Here is a 25,509-nt window from a genome sequence, read left to right as displayed (position 1 = left end):
TTTATTTTCCCAATTCTGGCTTTACTCCTACTTTTCTTTTTCTTTTTAAGTCAGTTGTGAGGCTTGAACTCAGGGCCTAGATGCTGTGTCCCTAAGCTCTTCTGCTCAAGTCTAGTGCTCTACCACTTTGAGCCACAAAGCCACTTCTGGTTTTTGAGTGGTTCACTGGAAGTAAGAGTCTCACAGACTTTCTTGCCCAGGCTGGCTTTGAACCCCAATCCTCAGTCTCAGCCTCCTGGGTAACAGACGTGAGCCACTGGCACCTGGCTCTTAGTTTTCTTTCTATTAGAAGCTGGCTAACAACTCTGGCCCTGGCTACTTTCAAGTTACGAGCACAAAACGGAGCAACAGAAACATCACTTGGCCCACAAAGCCAAAAGGAATTGCTATCTGTCCCTGTGCAGAGAACGTTCATCCCCACTTTAAATCCACTCACCTTTTCATTTAAGAGTGTGTGTGTGTGTGTGTGTGTGTGTGTGTGTGTGTGTGTGTGTGTGTGTGTGTGTCCAGGCTGGCTTTGAACCACAGTCCTCACATCTCAGCCTCCTGAGTGGCTAGGATGACAGACAGAATCCACCAGCACTTGGCTTTAAATGGCATTTTTAAATAGAAAACCATATCCTTCGTGTAATTGGAAGCCAGAATCCCTTGTCATCCGTGGGAAGTAATGAGAAAACAAATATGTAACTATTATGATTAGAGTAAATTTTCAAAAGACACACTCAGGTGCGGGAGCCATGCGGCAGAGAATGGGGAATCAGGGAAAAAGTCACTGAAGTAGGCAGTGGGAGCTCTAATTGAATCAAACTCATCACGATGGCATAGAGTAAACAAAGGCATAAGGGGAGGGGAAAGGATGCTGGGAACAAAAAATAAATTTCTTTCCAACATCTGAAAGTAATAAGCATAATTTATAAACGAGATTAGAAAAGAACATCTCAGCACATTTATAATGAAAACAGCTGATGCTAATGAGAGCAATAACATTTAAATAGAAATCTGTTTACCTGTGGGACATCCATGCATAATTCCAGTGCCAGGCTGATTGATGTAAGGCCCGAACACCGGACTGATTAACCTTTTCTGGGTTTTTTTTTTCTTTTTTCTTTTTAAAGGGTAGTTGGCTGTCCTGGGAAGTGAGAGCTCAAAAGCAGGGAGGAATTGGAGATGAGACCAGCAGATATAGCCATATTTGTCATGAACTTGTGTTGCAAGTCTTTCCTTTACAATCCTCCCAGAAGCTGTGTTTTCCTTTTCAGAAAAAAAAAATCTGAAATAAACTCACAAAAACTGATGCATTCAAATTATTCTACATTGGAAATATATGTCCCACAAATACATAGAATTTCAAAGCAATCAGGATTGAGCGAGGGAAGGGATGACATTGTTCAAAGAGAAATGTTCTCTTTACCTGATTTATGTAACTGTCACCCCACTGTATGTCACCTTTATAAGAACGATGGAAAATAATTAATTTTTTTAAAAGAGAAAACCAAATAATCTTGACTTCCTTGTTTTATAACTTATCCTAAGATGTTAACTGAATGAGGGAAGGGACTCAAAATGTGAAATAAAGCCAGACTTTATTATTATTATTGTCCGTGTGATATAGAAGAGGGGTTACAGTTATACTCGTCAGGTAAAAGTAAGACATTTTAATTCTTCTGAAAGATGCCATTTTTAATAAGAATGTTGTAATTTCTTGACTTGACCCAAAAGTTTAATTGTAATAGGCTCACGCCTGTAATACCAAACTAGGGGTTGGAGGCATGGCTCAGTTGGTGGAACAGTAGACAATGAGCAAAAGTGTCAGGTACTGAGTTTGAGTCTCAGTCACAGACCAAAAAAGGAAAAGAAGGAAGAGAGGGAAGAAGGGAGGGAGGGCGGGCGGGAGGGAGGGAGGGAGGGAGGAAGGAAGGAAGGAAGGAAGGAAGGAAGGAAGGAAGGAAGGGATAAAGAAGCTGAGCGCTGATGGCTTAGACCTGTATTGCTAACTACTCAGAAGGCTGAGATTGGTGGATCTCAGTTCAAAGCCAGCCAAGGCTGGAAAGTCTGTGAGACTTTTATTTCCTATTAACCACCAAAAAGCCAAAAATAAAGCTGTGGCTCAATAGTAGATCGCTAGCCTTGAGCAAAAAGACTCAGGGGCAACACTCAGGTTCTGAGTTCAAGCCCCAGGACCCCCAAGAAAAATGGGTGGGAAGGGGGGAAAAAAGGAAAGGAAAGAATTCGCATTTGTTCTGGACAGGAGTGGTTCGTTCCTTCCTCCAGATGAAAATCCAGCCGACATTCAAGCAGGAACATCTCAAAAGATCAGCTTTCCCTGTACCTGGCAAGCCTCCTTTGGGGATTTTAGCCAAATTCTTGCACTGGTTATGGAAAATAATAAGGTAACTGAGCCTCCACTGAAATGATGGAGTCGTATGTGTTGTCAAAAATGCCAGGGAAGCGGGACACTGGTGGCTCACACCTGTTATCCTAGCTACTCAGAAGGCCAAGTTTTGAGCATCTCACTTCAAAGCTAGCCAGAGCAGGAAGACCTGAGACATTTATCTCCAATGAACCACCAGCAAACCGGAAGTGGCACTGTGGCTCACAATGATAGAGTGCTAGCCTTGAGCTGAAGAGCTCAGAGATAGGGCCCAAGCCCTGAGTTCAAGCCCCACAACCGACAAAAAAAAAAAAAGATATAGCTTTGTGAAAGGTAAGTTTGGGGTAGAAGTTTCACCCCTGGCAAATCTCAGTTTCTCTCTGCGCTGAGAACAATCTTTAATGTTCACTTTCTTTTCTTTTCTTTTTCTGATGGCATGCATGGATAAATCATTTGTATCCCAAGAAGCACTGCAGCTTTAGTGTCTCATATTCAGTGCAAGGTGAACTCGGGTTGGTAGTTGTGTTTTTATTTCCTGCTACTTCCAAACCCAGTCAAGCTTGAAGTAAACAAGAAATCAATGACAGATTCATCTAGGTGTTGATGTACAACCATAAACTTTGTCTATCCAACCCCAGTGAGCCAGCATCACATTCTACAAGACAATTGTTTGGGAATGAAACGATACCTTCCTTGTATAACGTGATACCGATTTTGTTGTTGGGTTTTGTTGTTTACTTTTTTTTTCATTTTCAGAGATGATTTCCAAGAAACAGAGAAAAAATGAACAGAAGAAAAGTGGGCATGGTAGGAGGTTCTGATTCACAAAACTTTCACACTCGTCCATAAGTCTGTACCTTGTTTTGACCCAAGTTAAGAAACTCTGCTATTAATCCAGTAATGTGGCCCAAGTCTGTAATCCTAGCTACTCTAGAAGTAGAGATAGAAGGACTGGAATTCAAGGCCAGACTGGACATAAAATTACCCAAGACTCCCAAAACACCAGAGAGAGAGAATGAAGAAAGAGGTGACATTGTCCAAAAAAGAAATGTACTCGTTATATGACTAATGCAACTATAATCCTTTCGTATATCACCTTTAGAATAATTTTTTTTTGCCAGTCCTGGGGTTTGAGTTAGGGCCTAGGCACTGTCCTTGGGCTTTCTCAAGGCTAGAGTTCTACCACTTGAGCCACAGAACCACTTCCAGCCTTTTCTGTGTATCTGGTACTGAGGACTCAAACCCAGGGCTTCGTGCATGCTAGGCAAGCACTCTATGTGCTCCCGGTCCATGAAATAAAATATTTTAATACATTTTAAAATTTTTTTCCAAGACTTCATCTCACTCAATGGCACTCACTCAGAAACACAGGGAAGCACAAATAAGAGGATCACAGTCCGGACCCAGACTATGTACAAAGCAAGACCCTACCTTGAAAATAACTGTGAAAGAAGGATTTGGAGGCATAGTTCAATGGGAGAGGGCCTGCCTAGCAAGTGCAAGGCTGTGAGTTCCCACTGTCATCAAAAGCAATGAAAGCAACAGCTAGCTCCTTTCTCCTTTGGTGACGGCAGGGAATTCAACAGGATAAAATCCTTGCTCAGAGACAGGACGCCTTTTACTCCATCCACCAGAAATAAAACTTAGGCCAATCCCCTGTGCCAAGCTCTACTGCATGGAAAGCCTTGCTAGCGCCCTCTGCTCCAAAAGCCTCATTTAGGCTGAGTTTGGCCTAGCGGCAGAGTGCTTGCCCAGTATACACAAAGACCTGGGTTCGATTCTTCCATACAATATACATAGAAAAAAAAGCTAGAAGTGGTGCTGCGGCTCAAGTGGTAAAGCCTTGAGAAAGCCCAAGGCCCTGAGTACAAGCCCTAGGACTGGTTAAAACAAAAGCCTCATTTACCCATGAGTGGTAAAACCTGTCATAGTGTGTGTGTGTGTGTGTGTGTGTGCAAGCACCCATGCATGTGTGATGAACCCAATTCAGCATGATGAGATCCCTCTGACTTCTTTAGGATAACCAGGGCCTCTGATTTCAGGAGCTGACAAAGACATGGTCATTCTTCCACTGTCTGATTTGGTTTATGCACAGGCCACTGTCCACACACAGGTTGGCACTGTGGATTGTAGCTGAGGCTCTCAAGCCTTGCCAGGCTGCTCCTGCTGCATTTGTCCAAGCTTCCTGTGTCGATTTAGCCGCTGAGACCTAAAGTTACAGTGACTGGCAGTTAGGAATAGAGTATAGGATTGTGCTCTCCTTAAAGATACCCTCATCTGGTGGCTCGTCCTGTCATCCTAGCTACTCGGGAAGCTAAGATCTGAAGACTGTGGTTCAAAGCCAGCCTGGGCAGGAAAGTCTGTGAGACTTATTGCCAGTTGACCCAGCAAAAAGCCAGTGGTAGAGAGACAAGCTTGAACAAAAATGTAAGGGACAGCGCCCAGGACCTGAGTACAAGATAACTAAAAAAAAATTGGCTGGGTGCTGGGGGCTCCTGTCTGTAATCTTAGCTACTCAGGAGGCTGAGATCTGAGGATCAGCATTTGAATCCAGCCCAAGGAGAAAAGCTACGAGACTCTTATCTCCCAAAGGATTCTTAAACATCAAAAAAAAAAAAGCCAGAAGTAGAAGTATGGCTCAAGTGGCAGAGCACTAGCCTTGAGCAAAAATGAGGGAATAAGGCCCTGAGTTCAAGCTCCCATACTGGCACCGGAGAAGTGGAGAGATGGAGGGAAGGAGAGGGAGAGGGAGAGGGAAGGAGAGGGAGGGGGGAGGGAGGGAGGGAGGGAGGAAGGAATAGAGAGAGAGACAGAGAGAGAGAGAGGGAGAGAGAGAGAGAGAGAGAGAGAGAGAGAGAGAGAGAGAGAGAGAGAGAGAGAGAGAGAGAGAGAGAGAGAGAGAGAGAACAGATACAAGGACCTAGCTAGTTTGGTGTTTGGAGCTCTTTAGCACAGATTCTGAATTAACTTTAACATCTTCTGAGAGTCACCAGTTGGCAAGTTTCCACAATCTTAATCAATACAGGGTCTCAAATTAGAGCTGTACCTATAGACTCCATTCAATTTAAACAAGGTTCTGCCAGCGATCATAGGAGAGCTATGGAGTGTTAAGCTAGAAGACAGTAAAGATGTGTTTCTCTTTAATTATCAGAAATACAGGGCCGACCTGGATTACCCATTGTCAAAATGCCCAGCGTCCTGAAATATCCCATAGTAAGCAAGAGTCTCTGACCCAATGAGTGATAAGGTGAAATTAAGTTTTAAAATGGCCTATCAGATTAGATACGGTACAAAAATCCAACAAAAATCAGCATGGGAATGCCTAAATTGAAAAATATTATGAAAGATCAATTTCTTCATTTGGCCTTGACTACCTCACCCTGAGATTTGAACTCAGGGCCTTGTGCTTTCCAGGTAGGTGCTCTACCTTTTCTTTTTCTTATCCCCAGCATTACCTATGTTCCTGGATTTAATAATGGGCAGCTGGTAAAACTATGCAGTCATAGATTTAGCCAAATATCTCCTGTCGTGTGTATGTGTCCATGCATATGTGTGTGTGTGTGTGTGTGTGTGTGTGTGTGTGTGTGTGCACACATGTGTGTACTGGTCCTGGGACTTGATCTCAGGGAGTGGGCACTGGCCCTGAGCTCCTTTTGCTCAAGGCTAGTGCTCAACCACTTGAACTACAGTGCCACTTTTGGCATTTGGGGGGTGGTTAATTGTAATCGGAGTCTCATGGACTTTCCTGACCCAGCTGGCTTTGAACTATGATCCTCAGATCTCAGCCTCATGAGTAGGTAGGGTTACAGGCTCCCACCCAGTGCCTGTGTTGAACAGCTTCTGTGACACACATTGTCTTCACCCTCCAAGGAACTCAGCAGATCTGCCACAGGCCGGTCTAACTGCCAGGCGCTTGCTAGCAAGCAAAGGCTTCCCATCCCTATCTAGACATCTGTGATGAAGGGCTGGGCCCACGGTCAGCCTCCCAGGCTCTATCTCAGTGCTGTGATGTATAAGCATTCCGTGTGGTCCACATAGGATATGACAAATACCAAGATGGTCCTTTGCAAATAAAATAAAATAAAATAAAAGCATTCCCCATGAAAGGCAGTGAACGAGCCAGGGCCCATCTACGCAGATGAGAAGTCCCAGAAGATCGCAGTTCAAAACCACTCCCTCACAAATGCCTACTGCCCTCCAGCTCCAAAAATAACCAGCAAAAAGCCAGGCTGGGGATATGATTTAAGTGGTGCAATGTCAGCCCCTTGATTGAGAGGCCCTGAGTTCAAATCCTAGTGCCAGTTACTCCCGTCCTCCCCACCCCCCCACAAAAAAGAGCAGTGAATGAAAACCTATGGATAAACACCTCCAAGCCAGGCACCTATGACTCACTCCTGTAATGCTAGCTACTAAAGAGAATGAAATCTGAGAATCACAGTTCAAAGCCAGCTCCAACAAGAAGTTTGTGAGAGTCTTACCTCCAACTAAGCACCAAAAAGCCAGAAATGGAACTATGGGCCTTGAGCAAAAATGCTAAGGGACAGTGTTACAAGGCCCTGAATTCAAGCCCTGGTACCAACACACACACACACACACACACACACACACACACACACACACACACACATATTTCCAAGTTAATAGACACCCTGTAGAAATGTGTTTCTGGATGAATGAATGCATCTGGTGTGTGGGACTTGGGAACTGATTATCTATATAAGATAGAAAAATGGAACAAGTTGAAAATATTCAGCAATGGAAAACAAGGAAGCTGCCTTCTTGTGCTTGCCAAACTTCAGTCATTAGGAAAACAATATTCGGAAAATGGCTTGGTAGGGAGACATTCAGGAATGTCTACCAATACATAGAAAAGCTGGTCCTTTTTAAGATGCTAGGTAAGGGGAAAAAAATTCCAAAAAAGATGAAAATCAGTGCAGAAATCAAGGGACCGTATTTTTCTATAGCATAGCAATCATTTCAAGTGGAACTGTTCTGTATCTTAGAAAAACGATGGCTCTGAATTGCTTTCGCCTCTAACTCTGGACCTCTGGTCCTAAGGGATTGTTTCCCTAAAGGAAAACATTCAACCGGAAAATTCTGGCACATCAGGATTCCTCTAGAGATTAAGAAGTCTCTGTGAAGGACCAAATGTCTAAATTGAAAAGTTTTGGCTGTCGCATTCAGGTATAAATGAAATAGCTCTTTCTGCCTGTTTCCTCCTGTCTGTAGCTCACCACCACAACTTTTCTCCCAGAGGTGAAATAACATGAAAGTTCATGACATTGAGCATCACTGGTGGAGGAACGGTCCCCAACACCAAGTGTCAATCATGGAAGCCACGCCCCCAACACCCAGTGTCACTTATGGAGGCCACACCCCCAACACCAAGTGTCACTCATGGAGAGCCCGCCTCCAGCTTGCTTTTTCTCCTGTCAGACATCCATCTGATGACAATGCTTCTCCACTTAGGAGCCATTCTCCATGCGCATTTGCATATAACCCAAGTCTTATTTCAGACACGTGCTTTCCAAATGGAGATGCATTAGGCTGGGCTAATTTGAAGGATCAATGTCCCCTCCAGACTGTGCAGAGTGACTTTGACCTACTTGCTTGGGACATAAATAACTACCTGCACTCCTTGTCACTAAAGCAAGAAGAAATGACATTAGATGTCTTAGGCCAGATGTCATTACACAGTGATAGCAGAGAGACCCACACTGGCTCTGCAGGCCTCCCCCACCCCACTCTTCTTGTGTCTGATCTTTGACCTCCTCATTGTCGCCAGAGAAAGGTCTCAGAGTCCAGTAACATAATGCCAACAGAAAAATACAGAGGAAATAAAAAACAAGGACACTGCTTTGAGATGCTTTGAGATTATAGTCATTAAGAAAGCACTGTTTAAAAACAAAATGAAAGCCAGGCCAGTGGCTCATGCCTCTAATCCAGAGACTGAGATATGAGGATCACAGTTCAAAACCAGCCTGAACAGCAAAGTCTGCCCAATTAATCTCCAAATGTCCAATTAACCCTCATAGCGGCAGAAGTGGAGGTGTGGCTCAAATGGTAGAGCACCAGACTTGAGTGAAAAGGCTAACAGACAGTGCTCAGATCCTGAGTTCAAGCCCCAATAGTGACACAAAAGGAGAGCCACACACCAGTGGCTCATGCCTGTAATCCTAGCTCCTCAGGAGCCTGAGATCTGAAGATCATAGTTAGAAGCCAGTCCAGGCAGGAAAATCTGTGAGGCTCTTATCTCCCATTAACTGCAAGTGGAGCTGTGGCTCAAGTGGTAGAGTGCTAAACTTGAGGAAAAAAAGCATATGAACAGTGCCCAGGCCCTGAGTCTAAGCACAAAATAGGAGAAGGAGGAAGAGGAGAAGGAGGAGGAGGGGGGAGGGGGAGGGGGGAGAAAGAAGAAAGGGAGGGAGAGGAGGGAGGGGAAGAGAAGCCCCCCACCCACGAAAATATTCCAGAGAGAAAGCTTGTGTGTTGTGACAGAGCATTTCCAACAGGCTTTCCAGACACCCTGAAGGCCCAACAAACAAATTATAATACAGACAAGTCTGGGATTCTTCGCAGCTCAGCTTGTGGCGAGGGTATTAGCTTTGCAACTCTAAACAACTTAAGCTGTTGTGTTAAAAAAAACCTTGCACAGCACCTTACTGGGAAACCCAGAGTGTGCTGAAGATGGCTTTGCCTTCTTACTTCTTGGGGGGTGTTTGCAAGTCATTACTATGGCTGGCCCCAGAAAAAGACAGTCCTGCAAGTCAGCAGAATGCTCCCCCCTGCCCAGACCAAAGCTCTGCTCTTGAGAGTGGTACCTTCTGGGCAAGTGGGGTATCTCCCATCTCCAGCCTCCCTTCTATCTTCTTCTCTCCCCCTTATGGGGAAATTTGGCCTTGTCAGCTTTGCTGACAAGAAACCTCTTTTGCTTTATGTGACCTTAGGTATATAGCCTGTCATTGGGAAAGGTTCCCCTGTGGCTTTTCTTCCTCCCCCACTTTGGGGAGGGGGGGTTGAGCCAGCTGCCCCAGGGCCTAATCCACAGTTCGCAGACCCAGAAGGCTGCAGACTTGGTTTCCTTTTAACCAAATATCTTCTTCCCACCAACAGCAGCAGATTTCCCCTCATTCCCAGGGGAAGTAACCATTCCTTTTAAGCCAGGGGCTAATGGAAGCAGATTTCCATAAGGCCACAGGGAGAAAATCTTTGCACCAATGTCCAAGGCTCACTCCAAGGGGCTGTAAAGGCCAGAGGGAGGACTCAGTACCTGTGGGTAACAATTGCACTTGCTCTTGTTCCCTCCATACCAGCTGAACAGGGTACGATCGAAGATGCTTAGGATTTGACTTTAAAGCTCTGCCGGTCACCTAATCCTGGAAGGGGCAAAATCTGGAAGGGGATTCTCCTTTGGGCTCACTTAAACAGCCTAAAGATTTTTCTTTTCTAGTCCTTTGGCTTGAACACTGGCCCTGACGCTTACTCAAGGTGAGCACTCTACCACTTGAGCCACAGCACCATTTCTGGCTTTTTCTGTGCACGTGGTACCAAGAACTCGAACCCAGGATTTCATGCATGCTAGGCAAGCAGTTTACCACTAGGCCACAATCCTGGCCCAAACTAAAGATTCTTAAACTTAGCTCAGACATTAACCCTCAGGAGCTTATATGCTTATGTAATGAGATGCGGCCTGAATATTCACTGGATAACCAGAGCACATGGCCTGTTCGTGGGACACTGGAACCTGATACTGCAGTGGACCTAACTTCTACAGGTGTCCCAGCAAGTAGATACTTTCTCCTTTCTCCACTCTAAACTGCTTCTTGGGGTCCTCACATTACCTGCTCAACTTCTCCTAGCCACCAGACTCCTCCCATGATCCTGTGGGTGAGTTGTTGCCATATTAGATGCCATATGGAAGCAATATAAACCATCAAAACGCTGCCAGTCTTGGTCTCAGAGGAGGGCTCAGAACCTTAGAAAGTTCCTTCCCATATCCTCCCATCATGCTCTTATCATCATTCATTCCCTGCTGGCTCTTTTGCCATTGCTGGTATGTTCAACACGGGAATTAAGCCTTCCCTTCCACCATCCCTCCTCAGACTTGTTTGTGCAAACAGAAAACAACCCTTTCTGAAATAGCCTTTTGCCTGACTGAGGTTGATCTGATAGAAATCATAGTTTAAAAAACAAAGCACTGGCGTTAGGAGTTTGGCCTAGTGGTAGAGTGCTTGCTTAGCATGTGCGAAGACCTGGGTTCGATTCCTTGGTACTACATACATAGAAAAAAAACACTAGCTGGAAGTGGTGCTGTGGCTCAAGTGGCAGAACACTAGCCTTGAAGCCCAAGGGCAGAGCCCAGGCTCTGAGTTCAAGCCCCATGGCTGGCAAAAGAAAACTAAGAAACAACTACCCTATAAAAACCACTCTTGGGCATCTACCCAAAACATTACAAGTCAGACTACAGCAATGACACTTGCATATCCATGTTCATTGCTGCACTTTTCACAATAGCCAAGTCGTGGAAACAGCCCAGATGCTCTACCATAGATCAGCAGATTAAGAAAATGTGGGATTACACAATAGACTGCTACTCACCCCTTAGAAAGTAATGGTGTGTCATTTGTGAAGAAATAAAGGGACCGCAAAAAAAATGACGTTAAGTGAAATAAGTCAGGTTGAGAGAGACAAATGGTGCATGGGTTCTGTCATATGTGGAAGTTAGACCTAAATTATAAGCTCATAGATGAGGTCATATGCATATATACATAAACATTATCTAAAGTGTAGTATACACAGAGGGAGATTTGCAATGCTGTAATTCCTGTGAATTACTAACTCTTAGCTTAACAAAATAAACACCAGGAATCTGAAACATATATTGGGGTGATGAGGCCAAGGGGGGGAGGGGAGGGAGGGGTAGGACAGACAAATGGAGAATGGAGAGGGGAAGAGTGGAGAGATGCAGTCATGCTTTGTATGTACCTATGGGAAATGAACCAGGAAACTTGAGGGGAGGGGTGGGATTGGGAGAGATGAGGAGAGATGATGGAGATGCATTGTGATCAGCCAGGAGACTATGGCTCACTCCTATGATCCTAGCTACTCCGAAAGCTGAGATCTGAGGACTGAGGTTCAAAGCCAGCCCCTGGCAGGAAATTCCATGAGATTCTTATCTCTGATTAACCACTAAAAAGTCCAAAGTAGAGCTATGGCTCCAGTGCTAGAGCTGATCGAGAACTGCATTCAAGCCCCAGTACCAACACACACACACACACACACACACACACACACACACACAATGCATTCACATTTATGGATATAAAGGATGTGTTTGGGGAAAATCTTCAAGGAGCCACAAAACTCCAATTCTTTCCTACCCCACCCCACCTCCATCAGAAGAGAAACTTTATTTACATTGAACATTCCTGGTGTTTTTGTTTGTTTGTTTTTGCCTTCCTAGGGCTTGAACTCAGGGTCTAGAAGCTATTCCTGAGCTCTTCTGCTCAAGGCTAGTGCTCTGCCACTTTGAGCCACAGTGCCACATCCAGTTTTCTGGTGGCTCACTGGAGATAAGAGTCTCACGGACTTTACTGTCCCAGCTGGCTTTGATCTGTGATCTCAGATCTCAGCCTTCTGAGTAGCTAGGATGCCAGACATGATCCACCAGTATCTGGCTCCATTTGTGCTTCTTTAATTTTATCCTGAGCAGCTCCAAAAAGCATCGTTAAAGATGTTGCTTCGTTGCTGTGATGGCTGTATAAATTGCTGGTCATTAGGAAAAATCAAGTGGAGATTGTCCGCAAGGTTATTATCAATAAAACACTGCCACCTCGATCAATCAAGCCCAGGAAACTCAGCCTGTGTTAAGGTTCTAGGCATCAGATATCAGGTTTGGATACATTATTGGAACCAAACAGCAAACATCAAAACTTGCTAGGAAAAAAGTATATACCACGTTAAAAATACTAGGTTGAGCCTTTTTTGCTCAAGGAATGGACTCTACCACTTGACACACTTCCATGTTTTTGGTTGTTTTGTTTTGTTTGATTGGAGATTAGAATCTCATGGCTTTTCTGTGTCTGGGCTGGCTTTGAACCACAATCTCAACTCTCAGTCTTCTGAGTAATTAGGATTACAGGCATGAGCCATGGGTGCCCAGTCTGACAGCTTTTTAACTGAACTTGATTCCAAGCCCAGAGGATTTTTTTTTTAGATTTGCAAATAATAACAATAGCAGTGTTTTTGACTTGCAAGTCACATGTGTAGTTTTGATATCACTGCCAGTATTTAAATTCCCGCCGTCAGTCCTCAGACTTTTTCTCGATAGAGAGACATAAGGTTTGGGCTCGTTTTAGCAACTCCATAATAAAACTGATTATAAAAATAAGCATCTAAGAATATCTTATGCTTTCAAGATTGACAATGCAGCTCAAGCGCCAGTTGTGCTAGGCACTCTGTGGAACATTTTTCCACATCGTGGTCACCAGTGTATACTCAGAACCACCGTCACGCCACAGTGCAGGGATTCAGATCAGAGATTACCCTTCAGCTCATGACATGAGATACCAAGGTCAAATGCTTACTGTGAGCTCTTTTACTTTCTAGGTGAAAAGTAGCTTTAAACAAAGTATCTGCCTGGTGCTGGTAGCTCACGCCTGTAATCCTAGCTACACAGGAGGCTGAGATCTGAGGATCATGGTTCAAAGCCAGTCCAGGCAGGAAAAGACTCTTATCTCTAGTTAATCAACGGGGTGGGGCGGGGGAAGGAAAGCCAGAATTAGAACTATGGCTCAAGTGGTAGAGCACCAACCTTGAGCAAAAAAAGCTCAAGGACAGCACCCATGCCATGAATTCAAACCCCAGCACATACAAATTTTTTTTAAAAAAATGGAACAATTCACTTGTGTTAAACACGATTGTTCAAAAGCTTCAGGCCTCAATTTTCTCATCTGTGAACCAAAAATTCTACTTTTCCCTTTGAAGCTTACTGAAAGGCATGATAAATGGTGTTCTGTGCTCTCTTCTTCATTCAGATACTCGCCTTTCCGACTCTCTTTAAACACCTTTTCTGAGGGCAAAGGGTTGTCTAGTTGTGGTGTTTCAGGTCCTCATTTCTCACATCAATAAAACATGATGTCATCCCATAGGTGATTGCCCAGCCAGGCACCAAGGGTCTGGAATCCTACTCAGGAAATAATGCCCAGACCCAGAGTTCAAGCCTTAGGACCAGAGAAGAAGAAAGAGGGGAGGAAGAGGAAGAGGAGAAGAAAGTAGAGGAAAAGGAGGAGGAGTTCCCATGAAAGGATAACATCTCTGGCTTCCTCAAAATGAGCAGATGTCCTGGAATCCTCATGAAGACTTGTCGCATTGTCACAGGCTAGGAAATCTCAAGCTCTGCAGTAGCTGCTGTGGATTAACTCCCTAGTTCAATCAATTAATGAATTAATAAATAAATAAAGCAAAAAATCAATTGGAGTAAAATTATGCCACCATCAGTTTCCGGATTTTGACAATGTAATGGGGTTATGTAAATATCACTGAAGGAAAGGAATAATGGACAAGAAAATCTTCGCCCTATTTTTTGTAACTCTGTGAATTTGAAGCACTTTCAAAATAAGAGTCATCATTTTCACAACCAACTACAATGGCAGAAATTCACTAAGCCTGGAGCTGGTGGCTCACACTGGCAGTCCTAGCTACTTAAGACGATGAGATCTGAGGATCACAGTTCAAAGCCAGCAGAGGCAGAAAGATCTTGTGAGCCTCCTGTTATCTCCAATTAACCAGTAACACGCCAGAAGTGGATCAAGTGGCAGAAGGCCAGCCTTCCGCACAAAAGCTAAGAGAAAAAAAAAAAAAAAAGCCTTGAGTTCAAGCCCCGAGACTGCCACACAAATGAAAAAGTAGAACTAATAGGAAAAACAATGTAGACAAATGTGATGACATGAAAATGCCTCCATTGACTAACAGAATCCCAGTAGCCAGCTGTTTTCCCAGACCAGATGCTAAAGACCTCTGAAATCCATAATTGATCACTGAAAAGCCAGTTTTCCAGGTATGAGGGGGTACAGATGGGGATGCAGGATACAATGGTTCCTACCTCCAAAAGAGTATGTCAAATAAGCTTTAGCAAACCTGTGGAGTAAGTTCCAGATGTTTTTGGAAAACACTCAAAATCCAAGTTTGGTACCTGTAGCTCATTCCTGAAATTGGAGTTTCTCAGGAGGCGGGGATCTGAAGCCAGCCCTGGCAGAAAAGTCCCTGAGACTCTTATTCCAATTAACTAACAAAAAACCTGAAGTGTGAATGTGTGGTTCAAGTGGTAGAGTGCCAGAGTTGAGTGAGAAAGCTAAAGGACAATGCCTTGAATTCAAGCCCCAGTAGTGGCAGAAAAGAAAAAGAAAGGGAAGAAGGGAGAAGAGAGAAGTGAGGAGAGGCAGGGAGGAGAAGAGAAGAGGAAACTTTCAAATTCAAATGGCATGTGTCTAGCTCAAAGCTCTTCAAAGTTATCCTGCCTGCATCTGACGTCTAAGGAAAGAAATCTACTAAATAAACAAACCTGAAATCACAAGGCCCAGACTAAGAGATTTATCTCCTTATGCAAATGAATACCCAACTCAGAATATCATTTTGTCTTCAAAGAGCCCAAAGGTTCTTATCTTTGTTATCTTTCTCTCCTCTTAGCAGAAATATTACATCTTTGTGATGAAGAAAAACATGATTCCCAGAGCTAAAATAGAAAATGCTTTAAACTATTTGGGAGAGAAATCACCCTGTACACACTCACAAATCAAATAAATAAATAACAGTTAGCTCTTCCTACATATATTCAAATATCAATTTCAACATCAGCCTTAGAATACACTCACATGCACGCACACACGCGCGCGCGCACGCGCGCACACACACTTTACTGAAATGTCACACAAGGCCCCCTTCAATCATAAAATTTAATTCTTTCTTTCTTTAAGAAAGATTCTAGAAGCCAGATGCTAGTGGCTAGCATCTGTAATCCTAGATTACTCAGGAGTCTGGGATCTGGGAATCCAGGTTCAAAACCAGCCCAGGAATATCTGTGAGGCTCATCTCTAATTAGCCACCAGGAAACGGGAAGTGGTAAAGGAGGAGGAGGAAGAGGAGAAGGAGGAGGAAGAGGAGAAGGAGGAGGAGGAGGAGGAGGAGGAGGAGGAGGAGGAGGAGGAGGAAGAGGAGGAGGAGCAGGAGGAGGAGGAGGAGAAACAATAATTAAATTACTATTTTAGGTTTTCAGATAAGCAAACCTCAAGCAAAGATTCTAAATCCTCATTAAGGCAGATAATACCTGTCCATTTCACCAAGGATAGCATTTCTTATATATTACATACAAATGTACTTCAACTTGATTTAAATTTTCAAGTTATTCTCCAGGCTATCTGAGTTGGCGAACTTGATAATAAAGAATAGTCGGTACCCAGGATTTCTACAGCCGCAGATGACCTGTGTGCACACTGCACAAAGGCACTGGCAATGTAACGAGTGAGGCAGACATTCAGCCCATCCTCTAATTGCTGGCTAAGCCAGCCCAGTCCCACGTCTTCATTCTAGAGGAAGGATTAGCTTTGGAGATTGTCTCTGGGCCTTTTTGTGCTCAAGGCTAGCGCTCTATCACCTGAGCCACAGTGCCACTTCTGGCCTTTTTTGAATAGTTTATTGGAGATAAAAGTCTTACAGACTTGATCTGCCAGAGCTGACTTTGAACCACAATCCTCAGATGTCAGCCTCCTGAGTAGCTGGGATTACAGCTGTGAGCCATCAGTCGAACCTTGGCCCTGTGATTTGAGAGAGAATAACCTAGTTATTTAGGAGTAAAGATGAGATCTCAGAACATCAGTTCAAAGCCAGCCTTGGCAGAAAAGTCCAGCAGATGCTTATCTCCAATTAGTCAGCAAAAGGTCAGAAGTGGTAGAACACAAGCCTGAATGAGAATGCCAAATTAAGAGCATGAAGCCTCAGGATTCAAGAGTTTGGCCTAGTGGTAGAGTGCTTGCCTAGCATGCACAAAGACCAGGGTTCAATTCCTCAGTACCACATAGGTAGAAAAAGCTGGAGGTGATGCTGTGGCTCAAGTGGTAGAGCTCTAGCCTTGAGAAAGTCCAAGGACAGTGCTCAGGCCCTGAGCTCAAGCCCAGGACTGGCAAAAAAAACAAAAAAAAAAACCTCACAGGCTTTTCTACCCAGACTGGCTTTGAACCACAATCCTCAGATCTTGACATCCTGAGTAGCTAGGTTCACAGGCCTTAGCCACCAGAATCTGATGACCTTACTCTTTCTTTCTTTCTCTCTCTCTTTCTTTCTTTCTTTCTTTCTGTCTGTCTTTCTTTCTTTCTTTCTTTCTTCCTTTCTTTTTCACTGTGCTAAGCTGATGAAAAGCAGGTTTTTAGACCAGGAGGTAAGAATGAGTTGAACTATTCATCTTGGAGGCCATTGACCGCAACTGCCCACCCCCAGGGCTTTTCTTATGAATGAATTCTTTGAGAAGATTCACAAGGAGGCCAATGAGATTCATAAATAACAGGTAATTAAGAAGAGCTGGGGGCGGGGGGGGGGGGGGGACAGCAATTTGCAGAAATCCTGCTGGGATTTTTGTCATCCTTGGCCAATGGAGCTGGAGATTGCTCGCTGGCCGGATCGTTTCTACTCTACCTGAATCCCTCTGAGAATTGCCTCGAGTAATTAAATACAGGGCCAGCCCCTGCACATGCCCACACTTGCAGTAAGAGGCTTGCATCTCAGTGACCTCAGTGACACAGTTAATCGGAGCAAGTAGCTAAGCACTAGTGGCTCACATCTATAATCCTAGCTATTCAGAAGACTGAGAGCTGAGGATTGAGGTTCAAAGCCAGACCAGCCAGGAAAGCCCAATTAACTAGCAAGAAATGGGGGTGTGGCTCAAGTGGTAGAGGGCCAATCATGAGTGAAAAAGCTAAGGGACAGCACCCAGGACCCTAAGTCAAGCCTCAGGACCAGCATACACACACACACACACACACACACACACACACACACACACACACACACACAGAGCCTCTCAACATGATTGGTGACCTCTGAGTCACTCTCAGTCCTGGTCAGGCAATACAGCAAGTAGGGGGTAATAAAAGCCTAACTAACCTTTCTTTTCTGCTCTCCAAACCCCTGCTGGGTCTCCAGTCCCTTGTCCCAGCAGGAAGCCAGAGACTCAACAGCTTTAATCAGGCCATCTGGCAGAATGGAGTTGAATAAGAGTCAATTTGGAGATGCTGGTGGAAAGTTCACAAAGCATAAATGACTATCCCACATGCTTCATGTGAGCTCTTTGTGGAAAAAAAAAAAAAAACAATCACAAAAGTTCTCCTAGGAACAAGCAGACTCTGTAGGCTTTCAGGAATCGACATTCAAAACCCACATAGAGAAACACAAACCAGCTTTTAAATTATATAAAAGTCTTCTCTGAAAGGACAAAGTAGCCCCTGGCTGGATGCATAGAACTAGATTCCTGTGTCAGTCATCTTTCCATCACTGTGACAAAGAACCAGACACAAGCGGCTTATAAAGCAGAAAGGTTGTTTTGCGGAGGTTTCAATCCACTGTCCCTGGCTCTGTCACCTTGGGGCCTGTACCCATATAGAACATGGTGGTAAGAAGCACACTGCAGCACAAGGCTACTTTCCTCATGGTAGTCAGGAAATAAAGAGAGGGATAAGAGACCAGTGACTTAACCTCCCCTATTCCACCCATCCCCTCCCAAGACCGCCCTCAGCTGGTGACCAAGCTTTCAACACACAAGCCCTCGGAGAACATTTAAGATCCAAAAGGCCAGGGGAGATGAATGACCCCTGCAATTCCAGTTACAGTTGAGGCAGAAATCGGGAGGATTGCAATTCCAGACCAGCAGAGAACTTTAACAAATGGACTGAGGGCTTCGAATGGGGCTTGCACTGTACAGAAGGACTGGATATCAACATGATGTACTTTCCTAGCATGCATGAAGCCCTGGGTTTGATTCCTCCATATCACCTACACAGAAAAAAGCTGGGTGTGGTGCTGTGGCTCAACTGGTAGAGCACTAGTCTTGACAATGCCCAGGCCCTGAGTTCAAGCCCCAGGACTAGTAAAAAAAAAAGTCAGATGTGGAGCTGTAGCTCAAGTGGTAGACCATCAGCCTTGAGTGAAAAGGCCAAGTGAGAGCATGAGGCCCTAAGTTCAAGCCCCCTTTATAGACACAAAAACAAAAATTAAATAAACAAATAAGGACAATTGCTGATATAGGAGGTTGTGTCTGCTCCCATCACCCACACCAAAAGCCAAATAGCTTCTGAGGGGTATCGCAAAGCATCAGGGGAAAAGGCTTCCACCTGTTATCATGAGACTCATGAGGAAACATATGTGCATCTCTCGCCTATCCCCAAGCAAAGATGTCCCAGAGGCCCTCAGGACCATAAGGGAATTCTCCAGCTCACCAAGACCCAATCCATACTACATCAGACAGTTTATCCATCTCAGCCCAGGTGGCCAGGAAAGAGGTGACCAAGGGTCATAACACACATCCTTTCTTTTTTTCCTTTTGTCTCATCTCCGTCCATTAGCATACATTAAATGTACAAAGGGATTTCATTCTGAGATGTACACATATGCATATAATGTGTTTCAATCAAATTTACTCCATGTTACTCTTGATTGATTGATTAACTGATTGGGTACTGGTCCTGGGGCTTGAACTCAGGGCCGGGACACAGTCCCTGAGCCTTTTGGCTGACACTCTACCACTTAGCCACATTTCCACTCCCGGCTTTGCTGGCTAATTGGAAATAAAGAGTTTCATGGCCTTGCCTACTTCAGCTGATCCTGAGTTCTCAGCCTCCTGAGTAGCTAGGATTGCAGGTGAAAGCCACCAGTGCCTAGCTAAATCACACTTTCCTTTTTTGTGGGGCTTGAATGCAGGGCCTGAGTGCTGTCCTGAGCTCCTCTGCCACTTTGAGTCACAGCTCCACTTGCAGTTTTCTGGTGGTTAATTATAGATTAGTCTCATGGGCTATTCTTCCCGGGCTGGCTTAGAACCCCAGTCCTCAGATCTCAGGCTCCGGAGTAGCTAGGATTAAGCTGCTAGCAACCAGCTTCCTTCCCTCCCTCTCCCTTCTCCCACTTTTAAGAGTTTTTACTTTGTTTCATTGTGCTATTTATACACTGACAAGAGACAGAGATGGAGGGAGAGAGAACAAACTTCTGTCATAATCACCCCTCCAGCAGTCCCCACTTTACAATCATGTTATATCCCCATCCCATCCCCACCACCATCAGCAGCAGCAGCATCTACCCTCCTATCTCCTTAGAACCAGTGCCAAGGCCATGCAGGCAGAGAAGTGCAAGGTGAGTCTGACGAAAGGCCCTCGTGAAGCAAGAGTGGACAAAGAACTTTTCAAGTCGGAGAAATGCCACGTAGTTCATATTATCTCGTAATCTTGTATCTTCCTTAAATCCCATTCATGCATGCCATGCATGCAAGCCTGCGCATGCGCGGGGAGGGGGGAGAAGGGGCGTGCGCGCGTGCGCAATAGCAACGACAGACTGCCCGGCAACACAATCCGTTACCACCAGCAGCAAACTGTGGCTGGGGCTCTGAGGAGAACTGAACTGGAATCCACTGGCTGAGGTTGCAGGAAGACATGCGCGCGCGCGCGCACACACACACACACGCACACATACACACACACACACATACACACATACACACATACACACACCCATCATGACAGTCTAAGCCTCCAAATGTCCCTTTTTGCTTCAGCAAAAAAGGAATCTACCTGGGATGACAATCCACATGTTTAACTCAAGACTAGTACAGGATGACCCAGACCCTGCCTAACCAGAACCAGGGCCAGCAGCACATGGGAGTCACCCTTCAAGTGACCTTGACCCCTGCCCCAGGGCTGGATAGGGAAAGAGGGAGGCTGGCTTTAAAAGGTGCTGGGACTTGATGTCTGTGTGACCTGTCACCCCCCTGGCAGGTAAAGGACTGTGAGCATGTTAACCTGGGACTCCGAGGTCCCCCGCTGGGAATGAGCTGGATTTGTTTTCTGCCTCAGGCAATCACCAATTAGCTGCTTGGTGAGGCTGGCTGGCCTCCTGCCAGAGCTGAGAGCCTGGGGACTCACAGGATCGCTCTGATCTTAGTAGAGGTGTCAAATGGGCCCAATCCGGGTAGAGGGGGGGCATTGCACCTGACAGAGAGGAAGAGGTCAGGGTTCAAATCCCTGACAGAGCTCCCCACAGCTCTCAGACTCAGGCCTTTTGTCACCAGGGACGTGGATGCGCACTCCTCGGATAAATGGGGATAACTGAAGGTCACCAGTGACAATTGTCTCCTAAATTGGCTTCACATTGCTAGCTACACAACTTTTGTGTCTCTGAGTCTTGTCCGTGTGTGTGTGTGTGTGTGTGTGTGTGTGTGTGTGTGTGTGTGTGCTGGGACTTGAAGCTAGATTCTCATAGACTTTGAGCTGCTTCCCAAAGGTGGATTCTCCAGATTTCAGCCTCCTGTGAAAGCAGGGATTACAGGTGTGAGCCACCAGCGCCCAATTCCTCATCCGTTAACCATGGGTCTCTGACATACATTCTAATCATTTCTCCCATCTAGAATAATCTCAAATGGCTCCAAGGACTTGGGCTGACTGTCACATGGCTGGCAGGGTCACAACTATGTCATTAGCTCATTTCTTCATCAGCAAGGGGTCAGTGAGGACAGATTGTCCTGCCATTTTCTTGCTAGGATAAAGGAGAAGCAAAGGAGATTTGGAATGATAACCAAGGCCACACCTTCCCCACCTCTGGTCTTAACCGTCCATCACAACCACAGACGCCTACAGACAATCTGCCAGCCTATAGCACATGTCAATGTTTCTTTATAAAAGCCATCTATAGCTGGGCTCCAGTGGCTCACGCCTGTAATCCCAGCTACTCAGGAGGCTAAGATCTGAGGATGGAGGTTCAAAGCCAGCCTGAGCAGGAAAGTTCATGAGAGTCTTACCTCTAGTTAATCACAGAAAGAAGCCTGAGTGCTAGCCTTGTGCAAAAGTTGCTTAGGGACAACACCCAGTCCCAGGGTTCAAGGGCTGGGATTCGCAAAAAAAAAAAAAAAAAAAAAAAAGCCATTCACTTCCTCTGTAAGACTATGGGTAGTTTTCTTTTTTTGCCAATCCTGGAACTTGAACTCAGGGCCTTTACACTGCCCCTGAGCTTCTTTTGCTCAAAGCTAGCATTCCACCACTTGAGCCACAGCGCCACCTCCAGCCTTTTCTCTGTATGTGGTACTAAGGAATCAAACTCAGGGCCTCATGCATGCTGAGCAAGCACTCTACCATCAAGCCACGCTCCCAGCCCTGGTTTTTCTTTTTCATCAACAAAATGAGACCTGCATCGTGTCTGGCACTGGTGGTTCATGCCTGAAATCCTAGCTATTCAAGAAGATAAAGGTTCAAAGCCAGTGCAGGCAGGAAAGTCTGTGAGACTCATAAAAAAAAAACAAAATCTCAATTCATCCAAAGTACCTTAAAACTAGAAGGGATATTCCCTATTCTCTCCCTCCCCTTCTCCCCCTAAACCTGAATATCTAGAAATTATTTTTTTTGCCAGTCCTGGGCTTGAGCTCAGGGTCTGAGCACTGTCCTTGGACTTTCTCAAGGCTAGAGCTCTACCACTTGAGCCTCAGCACCACTTCTGGCTTTTTTCTATGTATGTGGTACCAAGGAATCGAACCCAGGCCTTCGTGCATGCTAGGCAAGCACTCTACCACTAGGCCAAACTCCCGGCCCAATATCTGGAAATTTTAACTGATTGCTCCACAGTCATTCATCCTGTTGATTTCCAAGGAAATAGAAGACATCTGGAAAATGTATTTAAAAATTGATTTAATGTTGAGCCATGTTAAATGTTTTAATTTCCAAGCAATGCAGTGCCCACCACAACATCAATTAGTCCCAGTAATCAGGCAGGAATATTGGCTGTTGTTGAGAGATTCATTTATTTCCACTCTGCTAAGTATGGAGCAAAGAAATGGCTGGTACAGCCTGGGGCCACGTCAGGCCCTGGCTGAAAGGTGCCTTTTCCTGCATCTGTCTCTGTCTTCCTCGACCTCAACCTCTTCCCCTCCTCCTCCTCCTCTTCCTCCTCTTCTTCTTCTTCCTCCTCCTCTTCTCTTTTCTTTCTTCCCCTCCCTCCCTCCAGTGCTCTCTCTCTCTCTCCCCCCCCAGAAAACAAGCATCCAAAATGTGACAGAGGACAGCACCATCCTAGAGGCACAGGCTGGCATTTGCAAAGTCATTTTTAATACTTGTTTATGTTGCATGTTTTTTGCATGCCAAAGCCCCAGTGTTGTCCTGCCTAGCTGAGCTTCTGAGCCCAGCTAAGGGTCTCCCACCACAGGACGCCATCCACTGTCTCTACAAATCTTGGCCAACTTCTTAGGACACCAAAGAGTGGAATGCTGGGGCCCACTCAGCACGAATGTTTGGCCATTAGAAGGAGCAGGGGACAGCCAAGCCGAAGACACCAGGAGGAGAAGGCACCTGAAAGCAAACACTGTGTCAGAGGAAAGGTGAATACCATACCTCAAGCCGGCAGATACCTACTCACACTTCCTTTAAATGGGAAGCTGTCTCCCCGGAGGAAGGGACCTGGTCTAGGGGGGTGAAATGCAAATGTCTTGGTCATAACACTTGCTTTGCTTAAGATGCAGAAAATCTGGGTGGTCCCTGGTGAATGTGACTTGGTCTAGAGGAAGCCAAACACGTGCTTTCTTTGTTGTGGCTTTTTTGTTGTTGTTTTAAGGGGTGATAGACTAGGACTGGAACTCAGAACTCCATACTCTCCCCCTGGTTTTTCCACTCAAGACTGGCACTCCACCACTTGAGCTACACCTCTACTTTCAGCTTTCTGCTGGACAATGAGCATCTCATAGACTTTTCCTGCCATGGATGACTCTGAACCTGGATCCTCAGATCTCAGCCTCCTGAGTAGCTAGAGTGACAGGGCAGGAGCTGGTTAGGATAATTAAAGCAATTTAAGAAAGGAGAGATGAGGGGTGTGACGAAGGCAACCCCTTGAGGCAGGTGATGGGGTGGGGGAGAACCTAGGTTCTCATCCTAATCTTTTTCTAACACTGCTAGTCCAGGAAAAAACTGTCCCCACCACTCTGCACTGGGGTTGATAATGTCTATCCAAAGTTCAAGTGCATGAGCCCTTGAATTAGCCATTCCTCTAGGAAGAGTTTATTCAAGGTAGACTTAAAAACCAATACAAATTAATCTAGGTTGTTGGCTGTATCATGGTTTGTAACAGCCACAAAAATACAATAAAACAAAATAGAAATCGAAGTGCAATCTATAGCATTTGCTTACACACTGGACAGCATGACCTGAAAGCTACCAAATGCCCTGCTCCAGGGTCACTGTATGGAGTCAGCTCTGGATTATATCCCTGGATATAAAAACACAGGAGGCTGGGAGTTTGGCCTAGTGGTAGAGTGCTTGCCTAGCATGCACGAAGACCCTGGTTCGATTCCTCAGCACCACATACATAGAAAAAGCCGGAAGTGGTGCTGAGGCTCAGGTGGTAGAGTTCTAGCCTTGAGAACAAGTCCAAGGACAGGGTTCACGTCCTGAGCTCAAGCCTGGGATTGGCAAGGAAAAAAAGGGGGGGGGGTTGGGCTGCTAGCCCTGAGAAAGCTCAAGGACAGTGCCCAGACTCTGATTTCAAGCCCCAGGACTAGCAAAAAAAAAAAAAAAAAAAAAAAAAAGGTGCAGATGGGAGAAAAGGCTTTGTGGGAAGTGGGGATTTGGGAGCCTGGCACTGTCATTTAGCTTTTCTGCTCAAGGCTGGGGCTCTACCACTTGAGCCATGCGTCCACTTCTGGTTTTTTAACTGATGAATTAGAAATGAGAGTCTCACACACTTCCCTGCCCCAGTCTGGCTTCAAACCAGGATGCTCAGATCTCAGCCTCTGGAGCAGCTAGGATTACAGGCAGGAGCCACAGTGCCCAGCTGGAATAAGCTTTGTGAAGACGCAGGGATGATGTCGCGTCTGCTCACTCAGATAAACCAGCAGTTGGTAACTTCAGTGACTGGGTAGTACGGAAAATTTTCATTTCTTAACTTTCAGACCTTATGTATCCTTGATGGTGTGTATTTATCTGTCCTTCCACAAGACCATGTGTGGATTGTATGTCCGTGTGAAGTTTATAATAACACCAACAAGTCTGGTTTCTGTTGGCAAGCAATCCTGGTGAGAGGCATGGTGGAGGCGGCAAAGTGAACATCAGAATGGTCAGAGCAGGATAGAAAGAATGAAGACGTGAAGGCCTTGCCATGCTCTCTTTCCTCTGTCCTCGTACTCACCCACTGGAGTGCAGCCTAATGTGTGAAGACCACATCTGGGGAGGGGGTCCTGACACCCCCCCACTCTCTACCCCAAGCTCCTGCACTTCCGTACTTGTGTTTCTCTGCCTCATTGTCTCCTGGATGTGTCATCTTCCCTCAATCCTCACACGGGACCCAGTGAGTTTACAGAAGACAGGACAGGGGGTCAAACTGGCCTGCTGCAGGTCATATCCCTAAGATACTGGTCCAAGGGTTATGCACAGAAGACAGGAGTTGGTGCCAAGCTGGTTTTATGACTATGGCTTTATAATAGAGTTTGAAGTTTGATATTGATATTCTTCCAACATCGCTCTTCCTGCTAAGGATTATTTTTGCTATTCTGGGTCTTTCATTATTCCGTATGAATTTCTGGATTGCTTTATTTCATTGAAGAGGTCATTGGGATTTTCATGGGTATTGCCTTGAATTTGTACATAGCTTTGGGCAATTCTGCCATTTTTCACAATCTAATCCAGGATCACGGAAGGATGTTTCATTTCCTTAAATCTGCTTCGATTTCTTTTTTTTTTTTTCAGATTTTTCAAGTTGTTACCATAGAGGTCCTTCACAATTAATTCCTAGGTATTTAAAAAAAACTATTAAAAATGGAGTTGCTTTCCTGATTTTGGTATTATTATTGGCATATAGAAAAGCTACTGATTTATTTTTCCCCCTTGGCCCTGGGACTTAAGCCACAGCACCATTTC

At 45.2% G+C, this 25,509-nt stretch overlaps 1 protein-coding gene across 1 annotated transcript in view; it reads right to left on the bottom strand.

Moving 5' to 3' along the window:
* Positions 1 to 22,882: 22,882 nt before the first annotated feature.
* Positions 22,883 to 25,509, bottom strand: part of Otoa (otoancorin) — a 60,790-nt gene continuing 58,163 nt past the window's right edge. Inside the window, exon 28 of the mRNA XM_090318670.1 lies at positions 22,883 to 22,953. Coding sequence (XP_090174796.1) covers positions 22,883 to 22,953 — 71 coding nt within the window. The remainder of the gene's footprint in view (positions 22,954 to 25,509) is intronic.

This window comes from Megascapheus bottae, chromosome 25 (genome assembly GCF_031878675.1).
Source record: "Megascapheus bottae isolate mThoBot1 chromosome 25, mThoBot2.hap1, whole genome shotgun sequence".
NCBI classification, from domain to species: domain Eukaryota; kingdom Metazoa; phylum Chordata; class Mammalia; order Rodentia; family Geomyidae; genus Megascapheus; species Megascapheus bottae.
The sequence above is the reverse complement of the archived record's forward strand: the minus strand, read 5'-3'. Positions and strand labels throughout refer to the sequence as shown.